General features: G+C 33.4%; 3 protein-coding genes across 4 annotated transcripts; 2 read left to right on the forward strand and 1 right to left on the reverse strand.

The window, feature by feature from the left end:
• Positions 1 to 12: 12 nt before the first annotated feature.
• LOC130671165 (dual specificity protein kinase splB-like) lies at positions 13 to 2,307 on the forward strand. 2 transcript variants are annotated; one of them, XM_057474887.1, is made up of 3 exons: positions 13 to 721; positions 1,401 to 1,792; positions 1,865 to 2,307. In XM_057474887.1, the coding sequence occupies exons 1-3, from the start codon at positions 326 to 328 to the stop codon at positions 2,133 to 2,135; spliced, it is 1,059 nt and encodes a 352-aa protein (XP_057330870.1). In that variant the 5' UTR covers positions 13 to 325; the 3' UTR covers positions 2,136 to 2,307. The 2 variants fall into 2 exon arrangements, with proteins under 2 accessions (XP_057330870.1, XP_057330869.1); XM_057474886.1 differs by having other exon boundaries at positions 1,862 to 2,306.
• A 1,137-nt stretch (positions 2,308 to 3,444) lies between these two features.
• Positions 3,445 to 10,940, forward strand: LOC130672438 (Fanconi anemia group I protein). The gene is made up of 7 exons (XM_057477034.1): positions 3,445 to 3,646; positions 3,947 to 4,295; positions 5,270 to 7,621; positions 7,695 to 7,882; positions 9,127 to 9,903; positions 10,614 to 10,712; positions 10,797 to 10,940. The coding sequence occupies exons 1-7, from the start codon at positions 3,563 to 3,565 to the stop codon at positions 10,938 to 10,940; spliced, it is 3,993 nt and encodes a 1,330-aa protein (XP_057333017.1). The 5' UTR covers positions 3,445 to 3,562.
• LOC130672444 (U4/U6.U5 small nuclear ribonucleoprotein 27 kDa protein) lies at positions 10,578 to 14,573 on the reverse strand. Its single transcript, XM_057477041.1, has 4 exons — positions 14,442 to 14,573; positions 12,864 to 13,074; positions 12,531 to 12,679; positions 10,578 to 11,314 (listed from the first exon to the last, which is right to left on the reverse strand). Exons 2-4 carry the CDS (start codon positions 12,977 to 12,979, stop codon positions 11,118 to 11,120), a joined length of 462 nt encoding a protein of 153 aa, XP_057333024.1. The 5' UTR covers positions 12,980 to 13,074; positions 14,442 to 14,573; the 3' UTR covers positions 10,578 to 11,117.
• Positions 14,574 to 15,570: the final 997 nt, after the last annotated feature.

The raw sequence follows: 15,570 nt of genomic DNA on the forward strand, positions 1-15,570 counted from the left end.
TCAAATATTTTTTTTTATAATTTACCGATTTGAAAATAATCCAAAAATAATTAGACGTCGACTAACTTTAGTATCGTAAAAAATAAATAAATAAATAATTTACCGTTTAATATTAAAAAAGGTAACGATTAACAAAAACAAGAGAAAATCTATAAATGCGTAATGTCAATGTGACAACAGTTTAAAAAAAAAATAAACCGTCTTGAACTTTCTTTCAAGAATTACATGAAATTCATTAAAAAATTAAGTATCTCACAAAAAATAAAAGTAAACTTATTCAGAAATTCCCTCATCGCCATAAAAAATTTAAAATGTCAAACAGAAAATGACCGCGCGGCAACGAACTCAGATAAATAATATAGGCCGTAAAATATCTCAATTTGAAAAAATTAATAATCGGCATCAGAAATTAAAAAATAACAGTACTTCTGATAAAGTAGCAAATAATAATGATAATAATGAAGGACTTGAACAATTAGGAGTCCCAAATAAACCTAACATACAAAATGAGACCCACTATACAATAAAAAGTGATAACGTGATAAATAATAATAATAAACCAGAGATTAAAGTGATGGATGAAGTGAAGACTGACCGTACAAACGATTTACAATTATCAAGAATTTCTCATCGCAGTAAAAGAAATATTTTTAAAAAAAGTAAAATCCCACGAGCAAGAAGACCTGTCACTACAGCCAATAAAATCTCACATTATCATTCGGTTTGTTAAATATATGTTTACTATAAGGTAAGAGATCCAGTATCTGATCAGAGAACTAGTCTCCAATCACTCATGTATTTGTACAAAAAAAAAAAACTAAAAATATCCACATTTAGAAAATTAAAAAATCTAAAAGTGCATTTTTTTCAAATATTTTTTTTTTCATAATTTATCTTGAGAAAAAGAATCAAATAATTATCAGACTTCGGCTGACTTCAGTGTCATTTGTACATCTATATTTACTTATTTTTACTAAGTATAGATATTTAAATATATGAAGTGATCGAGTACTAGTTCTCTTATCGGGTACTGGGTCTTTTACCTTAATAATTTTAATTACTGTACACTGTAAAAAATCTTCGGAGTGAACGAGGATTGAATTCGCAGTGAATGCAGACCAGACTGTTTATTTATTTAATTTCTTTGGAGTAAAGTTCACTTCGATGGGGAGTTTATTTAAATATCAAAACTCCAAATTGGAGTGAATGTGGATTTAAAAAAAATCCAGATCACTCCGCTGAAAAAATAAACTCCTTATTTACTCAGTATGCAGAGTAATTTTTTTTGAAACTTCAGATCTCCAAGTGGCGAAGTGAATTCGGATTTAAATGAAATCCGTAATCACTCCCGATTTTTTTAATTGTATTATTTATTTTATTAAAATATTATTTGAAAATAGTTAACAAGAGTTCCCATTAAAAAAAGTTCAAAAAAAACTATAAAACCAAGTACTGCAACAAATACCGACACTGAACAACAAACAGATGAATCTGAGAAATTAATTACAGAAAAAAGAGGATCAGGTGATGAAATTAAAATTAAAAACACTCCAGAGTTTGATATTCCATTAAAAAAAAAAATTTCATCATCGGTATGTAATGATGACAGTTACTTTGATGATGACTATGATGATACTCATAGTGAGAGTACTGATGAATCTGACAATAGTATTAATGATAATGACGACGAAGACGATGATGAAAATTTACACTGCTCGTGTCCTTCATGTGTGGAAAAATTTAAATTAAAAAGGGAATTAATTCAACAGCTAGAAAATGGACATTGGTCTACGTAAGTAAAAGATAGTATATAATTAATTGATAATTATAATTTACTGTTAAGTATTTTTTGTATTTAAAGAAGCGACATACTCAAAAGCGCGCGATCTTTGGATTCAAGTTCGTCGTCATTGGACACGAGAGAGTCTTCGACAACTGATTCAAGTCCGGTGATACAAAAAAAAGTATATAGAAAATATACTAAAGAAATTTATTCTACGCCGACTAATGTTAAGTCTGACAATGCACCTAAGGACCAATCAGTAAAACAAAGAGGACGTTATAAAAATTCATTCTTTCATATTATTTTAGACATTATTTTTTGGCCCCTTGTATTATTCCGCAAGGCCAAGTAACATTTTATCTATTGATAATTACCATTATTTATTTTGTTGTTAGAGAGAGTGCCTCCTCTTAGAAAACGCGGGAAAATTTGAAATTTAGTTTTTAAAAATTGAATAATTTTATGTGAAATTAAATATTGTAATTAAAATAAGAAATTAATTACCCTATAATTTTTTATGTTGAAAAAATAAAAAAAATGTCATTTAAAGTTTTTTAAATTTACTCACTCTTCCCGCCATTTTCATTTCCTGCTGCGAGCACTCGTTCATTACCGGCACACAAATTAATGAATTTAACGCACAAAAACTCACTTAAAAATTTTAATTAATACGAATAATTAATCATCACACAACAACAATCATGACCGTAAAGTTAGCGGACAGTTGAAATTTAAATAAATTTTTTTAAATAGATTAATAATAAGAAAAATATATTTCTAAAAAAATGCGCATGTAGAAAATTGAATAAACTATTCATGCAAATTTTCAAAATATTTTTTTTTTTGTTAAAAAAAATCAAAATGTTGTTAAATGTCTGCTAACTTTATAGTCATCAACAATCACTTGACACTATTTTTAATAAAACTAGAACTTTTGAAAACTTTTTATTGTGGTTAAGAATTCTGACAATTCCCTTCCTAACACTTCAATTTAACACAAAAAAATAATTATTTACTCACATTCTGCACTGATAACTAAAATACTTATCACTCACTGCACTTAATTGTAACATAATTATAATAAAAAAACTTTTTACGCGCACACACTTTTGATTTAAATTAAAAAAAAATTATACCAACACAATTTGAAATGCTGGCAAATACTCACAATAAAAAAATTATTTTCACACTAAATCTTAAACGAAAGAAAAAAAAATTTCAATTTACTCACTTATAATTTTTAAACTCACTACTATATAAAAAATAACAAATGAAAGTCAGTAAACCGATTTTTAAAATAAACTGAACGGCAACGAACGCCAAGATCTGGGCAGTGTAAAAGTTGGCGAAGTTATTTAATTATTTTTGTGATTTATACTCAGTGTACAAAAGAAATTATTGTCACTAAATGTTCGTTTAATGGTAAAGAATGTTTTTTTGCACAAATTTTATTTAATTACACCGTAAAATTGTTTAATTATTCAATTTAATCGCGAACTCGTAACTGCGCGTCATTATCATAGTGGAGAACTAAAGTCTGAAGCGACGCCACTACGCAAGCGCTGCAGTGGCGATCATCGGAACGAGCATGCGCAGTGGAAATTATGACAAAAGCGCGGGAAACCTAACATTCAAACTTACTCTTTGCCCAAGCGACTATATCTGTATATATATGTACACATATATAAACAAAAACATGTTTGCACGCGTAATGGTTACGACGAATGAATAAAATAATAAAATTACACATAAAAAACGGAAAATAATAAATAACCCAAAATGTTTTCGCAATATCGCGATATGATAAATAATAAAGATGAAGAAGGTCTCAAAGGATTGATTGAAAAGTCAAACGCATCCCAGGTAATTTTAAGGTTATACATAAAAATTTATGACGCAAAAGTAGCCGACACCTGACAATTTCATTGTTTTTATTTAAAAAGTTAATTGTCATCGGAAAAATTTTTAAAAAATATCCACAGTAAAATTTAAAAAATTCTGCCCATGGATTTTTAAAAATAATTTCCTGTCAGTATTTACTTTGTTCATTTAAAATAGATAAATTTTCTCTGACTGCTAGTTTTAGTGTCATATTTATAATTGAATAAAATTTACTGATAATGATATCTATGAATGATAATAATTATTGTAATTAAATTAAAGCTCGCAGAATTAATTGTACCTCGGATAAGTCACGACGACGCGCCAAAACTCCTCGACGAAATATTAAATTACATACCGAATTCCGAAGCCGGTCAGACGACGCGTCGAAAATTTGTCGAGGGTGTTTTGAAAACGATTAAAAAGTCACAGATAACTGGATCCCATGCTAATTCACTGGTGAATCGAATCGTTCAAGACTTTCCCAAGTATTCTAAACTGCAATTAGTTAAATTGGTCGACTATTGTTTGAATAGCATTAGAAATAATGACGACGATTTTTATTCATGGAAAGATATACTGCCGTTGTTGCTACAAGTCTTGGAAGACGAGAAATATATTAATTATAAAGGTAATTTTATTTATTTTATCTCGCATCTCAGATTACCCTAGCGAACGTCCTCGAGACTTGGGTCTCATGACTACGGGCCATGACAGTGATCGCGGAAATTGCATGTCTGCTTTAGTTGGTCTGTGAAAAATTTTTCTTCATCAGATCATCATCTTCATTCATTTTTTTTCAAAATTAGAAACCTGACGGAAATATCACAGTACATACTGTGAAATTTTAAACTGTTTAAGGAGGGAAACGGATCTGAGATACAAATAAAAGAGGATATTTTTGTTATTTTTTTGTTCAGAGTACCTTCTTTATTAGTTCTTAAAATTTATGACATTATTAAGCATCACTCCAAGAATATTCTGCTAAATTTTCATAAAAAAATATTGAAAAATAAGCCAGTGGTAGTGGGGAGAGACGAGTCACCTCAAAAAAAAAGTCTCCATGCCGTAAGCAGGATAACTCATGACTGCCTCATCTGAAATCAAAAAACCAAAAAGATTTCTTTAGTACATAAGTTTATTTTGGATTTGAACGAAGGGATAAACAAAATATTCACTTTTGAATTTTTGGTAAAGGTGCAATCAAAAAACTCTGATTCGTGCCAAAAATTCTTGCTTTTGTTTAATTAAAAATTAAGAAGTTATTGAAAAAAAAAATCCTTCGTTCAAATCTAAAATAAACTTGTGTACCAAAGAAATCTTTTTGGTTTTTTTATTTCAGATGAGGCAGTCATGAGTTATCCTGCCTACGGCATAGAAACTTTTTTTAAGGTGACTCGTCTCTCCTCACTACCACTGGCTTATTTTCAAATATTTTTGTATGAAAATTTAGCAAAATATTCTTGGAATGATGCATAATAATGTCACAAATTTTAAGAATTTTAATAACGAAGGTACTCTAAAAAAAAAAATAACAAAAATATGCTTTTTTTTGTATCTCAGACCAGCTTCCCCCCTTAATATTTACTATTTAATATTTTTTAGGTTCCGAACTAACGGGCACACAATACAAATCTCAAATAGTTAAATCAGTCTGCAACCAGCCATGGGACCCAACAATTTTGACTCCTTTGACCAAAATGTTTAGCGAAATTCCCATGGAGTCAGTGGACCACACTCTGGTAATTCGCGCGATTTGCGACAAAGTACCGGAAGTAAATTACAATGAGATTCCGCCTTTGGTCCACCAGTTGCTGAAGCTAAGCAAGAACCAGGATTGCAAGCTGGTGATAAATACTTTGCAGCAGTATTTTTCAAACCTCTACGCTCAAGCACCCGATGAGAGTCCCAGCGTTTTCGAGAGTGCCTGCGAAAGTATCGGGCAAGTTGCCATGAAAGACGTCCAGGACACCGAGAGCACGGTGCTCTATCACATTCGCCAGTCGGTTTCCCTGAACCACTCGAGTCTTAAAGATTTCCTGCGTAATCTCAAGGTGATAACAAACGCGCCCGAGTACATTCTTAATCCCTTTCCGATGTCCGTCTTGCTGCTAGTGACTGACATCTACGAAGACCAGATATTTGACATAATAAAACTTGCACTCGCGCGCAAGATCCAAGATGACGAGAAGCGTAAATCAGTCCACTGGCTACGGGAGGTCCTGCCTTCAGATCTTCAGCCCATGGACATAATAAACCAGATCATTGACAACAGCACCAAAGACCGGCATCTAGTTCTCCGTGGGCTAGTGGATCTTGCCTTCGTGCTCTTGGAAACAAAGTCAAAGCTCCAGGATACCGAGGAAGATTCTCTTCATGACATCGGGAATAAAATTCTTCAGAAATTAATTAAAAAACGACACGAAATAGGTTCCACTGTCTTGCAAAGTCTCACTAAAAAAATAATAGCCGGTGGCAACGTCGTCACCCAGTTCACCGAGTGCTTGTCATACATGTGCCGGAAGATGACCTTGATAGTCCTGGACTCCCAGGTCTGGATCACTACACTCTTGGAACAGCTCCTGTCAATTCCCGGAGAGTCAGCGACCCAAGTTCTGCTGGCGACTCTCCCTCTAATCCGGGTGTCCACCAGCATTCGCGATACCCTGGTGCTCATTTTACGGAAAGCGCTGTACCGGAAAGGAGTCCAGACTCGACAGATGGCGATAACCGGGTTCCTGCAGTTCCTCATGAACCTCAAGATCACGCCGTTCAGTCTCAGCCAGACATCCACCAGCACCAACACGTCTAGCACCAGCTCCAGTTCTATTTACACTCAGGCAACGATTGAACGCGGGAGCCAGCGACCTAATCCGCGGCACAACGCAGCTTTTTGCCATGAGATCTTGAGCATCCTGGCGCGCTGCTTGTGCCACCAAGCGGAAGTGCGCCAGCACTTGTACAAAGGTCTCTGCGCGGCTGTTTCCATGAACCCCGAGCTTGCTGAGCACGTCATCGACATGCTGATGTCACATTTTCTTGAGTACTACGAAACAGACGAAGCTATCAAGCCCGCGATTAAATTTGACGCCTGCTGCAACATCAACGCAGGCGATGCGGTTCTGGTTGAGCCCATCGGCGATTTATTATTCGCGTTGCAAAAAATTTATTGTGAGGTTGCGCACAAAGAACTGGCTTCCATCGACAAGCTGAGCATGATTTTGGAGTCGCTGAGCCGCAGAATGGCGATGACGGAACTGGAAGACCTGAACCTGGATGACAATACCGAATTGCTGGACAATATTCCTAAAGCGCAGCAGAAGGCTTACTCGCTGAAATTAATTATTGTCGTGCTGGAAACTTTGATCGCTTATAGAATAAACTCGTGGTCGCCGCACGGTCAAAATATCCCGCAGAATGTCACCAGTTTGTTCAAGTCCATGATGGAAATGGTGAACTTCAGTAAGAAAGTGACAAAACCCAAAAAGGCCGAAGGTAAAAATAAAAAGGACAAGAACCCAAATGACACGACGTTTAAAAAACCTCGTGGATCTCGGTCGAGCATAAAATTACTGCCCACGATAATGGACATTCAGACGATGCGCAAGATGATTTGTTTGCTGTATGATGACCAGGTCGTTTGGGCGACCAAGGAACAGGCGGCGGTGCTGAAGAAGAGGATCGACTTGCATCACTACGCGCTCAGAACTTGCGTCCAGATTTTTAATGCAACCAAGCAGCTGCCTGTTTACGAGCGTAAGAAACACGGGGATAAATTTATCAAAGATTATATTGAGGTGGGGGAAATTATTTACAAGGAGATCATTTGCAACTTTGATACTGTGAGAGCTTTTGATGAAGAGACGGCTATTTTGGGGCTCGAATGTTTCAGGGAATTGTGCGAGTTGATGGTCACTACTTTCAGTAATGACCTCGATGCGTTTTTTACTAAAATATGTAATTATTGTTGATATTGTTATTTTTTTTATTGCTGGAGGTATGGAAGCTTATGATTGGCTTTATTTTTTAGGCGGCGATGAAGTAAATTTGATCGCGAAAGTGAGCAAGTTGATTTCGACGCTCCAAGTTTTGATCCAGACTCACTATGAGGAGGAATTGGGAGAACAGGAAACGACGAGGAAGATTCCGCTGACATTATTTGAGATTATTGCGGTCCTGATTAATAAAATATCATTTAATAATACGAAATTGGATAAGGTAATTAAACATGGGGCATTCCACGCCAAAGCGACCACTTTGAACCCGACCCCTTTAGATTTGGCTGAAAATTTTTTCTCTTTTTCTACCCCATCAAAAACGTTTCTCATAATTTTTTTAAAAATTTATAACTTTTTTTCGGTTGAGTGAAAAAATTTGAAAAAATTATGAGAAACGTTTTTGATGGGGTAGAAAAAGAGAAAAAATTTTCAGTCAAATCTAAAGGGATCGGGTTCAAAAGTGGTCGATTTGGCGTGGAATGCCCCATATATATATATATATATATATATATATATATATATATATATATATATATATATATATTATTAAAACTTTGGGTTTGAAATAAAATTATTGATAGAGTTTTAAATACTATGAGTTTCTATTAAACCATCAATGGATGTTTCTAAATTTTTTTTTCTAATTATCAATTTAATTCCATAGATACCCTAGTGATTTTTTATATCTATTAAAAAAAAATTTAATTTTTTAAAATTCCATTTAATATTTAGTAGATAATTCTGCGAGGTTGCTAATTATTCATTGAATTTTTTGAGTATTGGAATTCATTTTTACTGTCCATTGAAATTTACTTTTATCGTTTTTTCTATTAAGAAATTAATGGATAGTTCCATTACTTTTCTAATTATTCATTGCCTTTAATTGAAATTCTCCAATCAATCATTTTTAAAAAAATTCATTCCATTAATTTTTAATGAAAATCCATTAAAAAATTAATGAACAGTTCCATTACTTCTCAAAATGTCAGTTAATTTTCATAAACTTTTTGTAAATTTATCTAAAAAAAATTTTTATCATTCTATTAATTTTAGATTCCATTAAAAAATTAATGAATATTTATATTACTTTTTAATTTATCCACTAACTTAAATAGAATTTTCCAATAAATCATTTTATTAATTTTTAACATAAGTCCATTAAAAAATTAATGGACAGTTCCATCACTTTTCCATGTGTCCATTACCTTTAATGAAATTTTCTATCGATTCATCTAAAGAATTTTCCTGTTATTTTGTAAATTTTTGATTCCTCTAAAAAATAATCGATATTTCTATTACTCTTCTAATCATCTATTAACTTCAATGGAAAATCATGACAAAAAATATTAAATTCCATTAAAAATAGTAGATATCTACAAAAATTTTTTAAATTACAAATAATTAATTATTTTATTTTATAATAAAAAAAAAATGGATAATTATGACGAGTAAATTTTTTTACAGATATTTGAATGGCTAAAAGAAATGTCTAAGTCAAATAAAACAATAGATCCATCAATTGCTGTAATAATATTGCAACTAATGACATTTATCGAAGAACACGACATGGACTACGGAAAGACATTAGACGAAATGAGTCTGGAGTTGTGTAAAAAACAAGGTACTGTTGACACCTCGGTGCAAAATGTCAGCGCAGTCTATACGATAATAAATGAGAACACGATAACCCAAACCCACACCGTGTTCAGCAACGCGTTGAAAAATAAATTAAATAACGCGGCCTGGGCACTAGGAAGACTCAAAGCCGAGCAGACCATCGCCAACACAAGTCCCGTCGTGGACGAATTGTATCGCGAGCAAATAAAAAACAAAGAACGTTGTCTCTGCAAGCAATTGTTGTATACCATAAGCACACTTGAGTACGTAGCAAATGTTGCCATCAGCCCAGGACCCAATACCGAGATGACATTCAAAAATCTTCATCAGCTCTACAGTATTATAAATGCGCTGACCAAATATTTTACCAGCAAATCGACCCAGCAGAACCCAGCGTTTCAACATGTGAGATTTACTCAGCTCGTTGAGTTGGCGGGCAAAGGACTTAAGACGACTTTTTATAACTTGATAACTTATATGGAGGAAAATCAACACGGCGGTCGCAAAGCTGATGGTCAAGCGTTGAGAAATAAAGTTTTGAAGGAAACTAAATTTATTCCAAAAGTTGTCTATGAAGTTGAACAGTTTCAAAAGGAAATTTTGGCGCTTAGCAAAAAAACTGGGGTACGTTACGTCTTATTATGATTCATTTTTTTATTTATTTATTACTTTTTTTTAGACAACTCAAAATTTTTTTTTTAATTTTATAAAAAATTTATTTTGGAAATTTTTATCATAAAATTCTTCTATTTTTTTGGGAAAAAGTATTTTGATAATTGGGTCTCAAAAAATAATTTGTACTGATGACGGGACAGATTTCAGTAAAAATAATAAAAAGTTTTTTTTTTCTACATAAAATGAAATAAAAATTTTTTTCAAAGAATTTGTTGATTTTTTGGAATAAAAATTTTGATAATTGGGTCTGAAAAAATATTTTATACTAATTACGGAACAGAGTTCAGTAAAAATATAAGTTTTTTTTCTTTTCAAATAAATTTGAAATAAAAATTTTTTTCAAAGAATTCGTGGATTTTTTGGAATAAAAATTTTGATAATTGGGTCAGTGAAAAAAAATTTGTACCGATTACGGGACAGAGTCCAGTAAAAATAAAAAAATTTTTTTTTTTTTTTTTAAATGAATTTGAAATACAATTTTTTTTCAAAGAATTTTGTAGACTTTTGGAATAAAAATTTTGATAACTGAGTCAAGAAAAAAAAATTGTACCCGTGTTCAGTGACGGGGTGTAATAAAAAAATTACAACTAAATTTAATTGATAAATAATTTACCACAAACTAATTAATTATTTAATTAAATAAAATTTATTTATTCTAGATACATTTGGAGGCGCACATAAAACACAGTATTACCCGCGACTTTAGAATAAAACAACCAGAGTTAGTTGAAGGACTCGAAAGATTGGACATTACTCAAGTATTTATTCATTTCTATAAATTAATTATCAATTAATTGCCTATTCATTAATTAAAAAATATAAATTTACAATGAATTCTCTAGATGATGTCACAAAATACAACACGCGATCAAACTTCACAGCGACATATCTCGCTCGATGACTCATCGGACCTATCAGATGTTGGGGAAAGCGATTCTACGGATTACAATCAACCGTCAAAAAGACCAAGGCGGGAATCTTCTTAATTTAAATTAGAATAACAATCGTCTTCCAGTCAATACAATTATTTATAAATCAAGTTAAAGTAATCAAAATATTTAATTTTTTATTAATCATCAATACTCTAATTTTTTTTGCTAAATATTTTTGTACTTTGTTACTTAAAGTTGAGTTTAAAAAACAATTATATTTAAATAAATATTTTAAGCAACAAAATCCAGTGGTCTGTTGAACCCGCCTTTACGATTCATATACTGACGATATTTTCTTTTTAAAATAACATGAACAGCACCAGCATCATTGCCTTCAACTTTTTTCCCTTTTGTTGTATCAAACCCACAAAATCCCATTATCTTCATCATGTCTTGTTCTTCTGGTGTCTTGCCTTGTAAATCAGCCTCTGTAATTAAAAAAAAAAAAACATTACTTAGAAAATTATAAAAAAGTAAAGGATTCAAAGAAGTCAACTGGAGAATATGGAAAAAGGAGAGACGGACGTATGCCCCATGCTGGAATGCGACAGATCAAAGGAAAAACTGGAAAAAGTCAGTGGAGGGAATGAAGAAAATTTTTTTTTTTAATGCAAGGATGAAATATATATGAAGTAATGAATGTACTAGAGGGAGAACCAAATGTGATACTATTTAACTACAGTGACAAGCTGAGAAATTAATAAAGAAAGAGAAAGACGAGGAGATAACTAGTGAAGAAGAGAACTGTGATAGTCAACTAATTAATAAAAATAAGAAAGTGTCTGGAAAGTTTATGGAACTATCAGTATTTCGATGACATTAGACCCTAATTCAGACACTTTCGAGACTCTTTCGGACACATTTAGCCAAATACCTGCCCTGTTTAAAAATATTGATTGAAAATAATTAAAAGTGATGAAATTGGAATTCTTTGCAATAATTTCAATTGATTTAAATTTTTTTGTTTGTATATATAGATATACAGTTTGCATGGAGCGACCGCTTCTCAATTGTTTTCAATCAATATTTTTAATCATGGTGGCGAAAACTTGTTGATAACACGAATTTCACGTAATAAAAAATTTAAATTAATAATAATAATTTTTTGCCCGCTGACTGGAGGCTTTCGCAATTCAAACTGATACTTGTAATTTATCTAATAGTAATTTCATACCATTTATTTTATTTATTTTATACTTTTTGATAATTTTTTCTAAATTTCTCATATAATTATCCTTATAATTGTATTTTTATAATTTAATATATCACTATTTGATAAATAAATTCTTACTGAAACTCAAAAAGTTATCTAAGCTGACCTGCTATTGCTCTCGTTACTCTAGTATGTAATTTTTTTTGTAGAAATAAAAAAACGGTCATCTGATATATTGACCAACATTTATGTTTAATGCTACCGGTCTTTTTAATTATATTCCTAAGAATATTAATATTAATAATAATTGTTTAGCTGTGAATTTATGAAACGATCAGTGGATAATTTTTTAAATGAAGAGATGACGGCTTTCCTGATCAGCTCTCGGTAAACGAAACGTGACCCATAATTTAAATAAAAAGAAGTCAATTAAGATCAGGAAAGCCATCATCCCTTCATTTAAAAAATTATTAATAATATTAATTAATTACCAGATATATTAGGCCGTTCAGCAGCAACAACTTTATGTTTAGGCTTCGGACGATCACGATCACGAGATCTTGATCTACTGAATGATCTTCTGTGTCTTTCACGTTCACGATCACGATCTCGTGATTTAACTCTGTCTCTTTCACCAGATCTATTAACAAATAAATAATTATAATTAATAACAATAATAATTAAATTTCTAATTAAACTTCAAATTTTAAAAATCATCAGTTCTATTTCTCATTTAAATTTAAATTTAATTATTCAAATTTGTGATTAAAAAAATTCAAAAAAAGTCTTATTGTGATTAAGAAAAATAATTAATTAAAATTTACCTGCGACGACGTTCCCTAGAACGTCTTCGACGTCTGTCTCTATCACGTTCTCGTGACCTATCTCTCGAGCGATCTCTTCTTCTAGGTGAAGGTGAAGGTGTCCGACTTCTTCCCATTTTATTTATAAAATTACCAACGATTTATTTATTTATTTATTTAAAAAAAAAAAATAATAATAACTGGCTGATACAAAACGTGCACTAGACGTCAGCTGTAAACAAAAATAAATTTTCTAGGTGAGAACATATCCTAGATGTCAGCACGGTCTTGTTCAATGTGGGGACTCAACACGTATACACCAAACAAGCAAGTGTGCAACGCACGTGCGCACAGTTGACGCGCATGCGCACAGCCAAGACAAGATGGCAACCCACCAGCCAATCACACCAACGAATGCGGGTATCCGTACGGGCAGAAGTTGGTAGAGGACATATATTTTTGTTTACATATTATTGTTATCATTATATATACCTGTTGAAGCATTCTAATCATTCTAATTATTATTACATTTGTAATTAGTTATAAGGTGGTGATAGATAAATAAATAAATACAATCTGTTGAGAATAAATGAACACTTAATTTAAATGTGAAGTATAAACCCCCACATACTGGTGACCCGAACGTTAGATAAATTCTTTTCTAACAAGACGACACCGGCAGATACCATTACAACGTTCCTTGGTTACGTGTTGCCGCGCAAATTTTTTTCTTGTCACCATCACCGTGAATTCTACGAACACCAATAAAATAAAGTATGGCTGGAAATAAGGAGGAAGATAAAAATGATGAGACATCTTCTGATCCATTAATGCCGAGGCTAACACTAGAGGATGACCCACCAATAAATATACCGTCTGTAAATACAACCACAAACTTTACGCAAATCACTCAAACTTCATCTACAGCGTCAAACTCATCAACAAGTCACTCACAGACACAACAATTTCCAGATCATTCGGCATACCAAGAGACAACTAACCAGAGCACAGCATACAGTCAGTCGCTACCAGGAATCTTTCCACCAAATAATACATTCAGTCACGTACCTCAATATCAAAGACACCATAATGATTTAATGACATCATCTAATGATCATCTTTCACCAATTCTACTCCCATTCCTTCGATTCCCAATGACTCGAATAGCCCAACCAGCTATTTCTACGTTTGTACCCTCAGCGTTCCGAATGTACCATATTGTACATTTCATGGATGAAATTGTTAGGGAGAACGCACACTTCAAGAGACAACAAAACGCATGGCATCCTTTCGTAAGCAGAATCTACTTTGGGATTATCTTCATAATCCAAGTAATAAGAGCAGAAATTGCAGCCGGAATCGCTTCACCCAGAAGGAAACACTTCTATAAGACTTTTGAAAGCACATACCCCCTGGAGACCTTACCAGTACCAATACCACTTGTCACCCTTTTTGAAAACATTGGACCGTGCCAGCCATCATCAACACTTGAAGGATTAGTTTCACCGACTATACCAGAAATTGTAGGACCACAAAGAGCAGCAACCTTAATTGACTATAACGTCGCAAGCACACATCAGTTAATTATACCGAACATACCTATGCTACTAGGCTTCTCAGCAACAATTACATCAGCGAACGCTCAAGCAGTACCAGACTACTCATTATTCATAACATTTGACAACCAAGTAGCCCGAAACCTTAATGGACACGATTTCAACACACTGAATTGGAATAACGCCGAACGAAGCGCTCTAATGACACCAGGAATGCTTCATCTAGCTGAAACCGACGCTGGAATTAACACGAACTTCAACCTTTACGGCAAACGACTTCATTTACCAACACCAGCAGCAGACGATGATCTAAGATCAATCGAAAACTATTTGTACCTTCACAGGGACAACACATGGTTCAGAGCAATTCTCCAAATAATGGATACCTACTGTCAATACTTCATCGAGAGCCAAACACTTGCAGAATGCAAGTCTTCATTAACGATTGCACCACTGATAACCAGTGCCCACATCAAATTAAGCTCACCAACAGTAGAAACAAACAACCTGACCACCCTAACCCACGCTTTCCCAGAGCAGTGCCCCTTCAGCATGAAGATGCGGCACTCAACCACTGAGAGAATACTTCCACCAACAGAAACGACGCAAGCACAGTGTGCGGCACTTAACATTAAGTTCTCACACCCAGGAATTGGAATATGGAACCAGATTGGCGCATTAACAATTACGAGAAGAGGACTATATTGGACCCACCATCCAATTAGGGCTGAGTCACAAGTCGAGGAATCCTACAAAACCTTAGGATTTATCATCTCAAAACACTACAGCTTGTCAGACCCAACCAAAAGTGATCTCTTTGCTACAGAGAGCACCACTACACTCTGCAGCCCGACGAAATCGGATATGGTTTAATTATTGTAGTTCATTATCCGACAGTCGAGAAAAAGAAAAATCAACATCAAGAAAAACCAGGTATTTAAGCTCACAGAGTCACGCATACCTTACTTTCAGGGGAGGAGTAGTGTGGGGACTCAACACGCATACACCAAACAAGCAAGCGTTCAACGCACGTGCGCACAGTTGACACGCAGGCGCACAGCCAAGACAAGATGCCAATCACACCAACGAATACGAGTATCCCTACGGGCAGAAGTTGGTAGAGGACATATATTTTTATATACCTACATATTATTATTATTACATTTGTAATT

Source organism: Microplitis mediator, chromosome 7 (assembly GCF_029852145.1).
Source record: "Microplitis mediator isolate UGA2020A chromosome 7, iyMicMedi2.1, whole genome shotgun sequence".
In the NCBI taxonomy this organism is placed as follows: domain Eukaryota; kingdom Metazoa; phylum Arthropoda; class Insecta; order Hymenoptera; family Braconidae; genus Microplitis; species Microplitis mediator.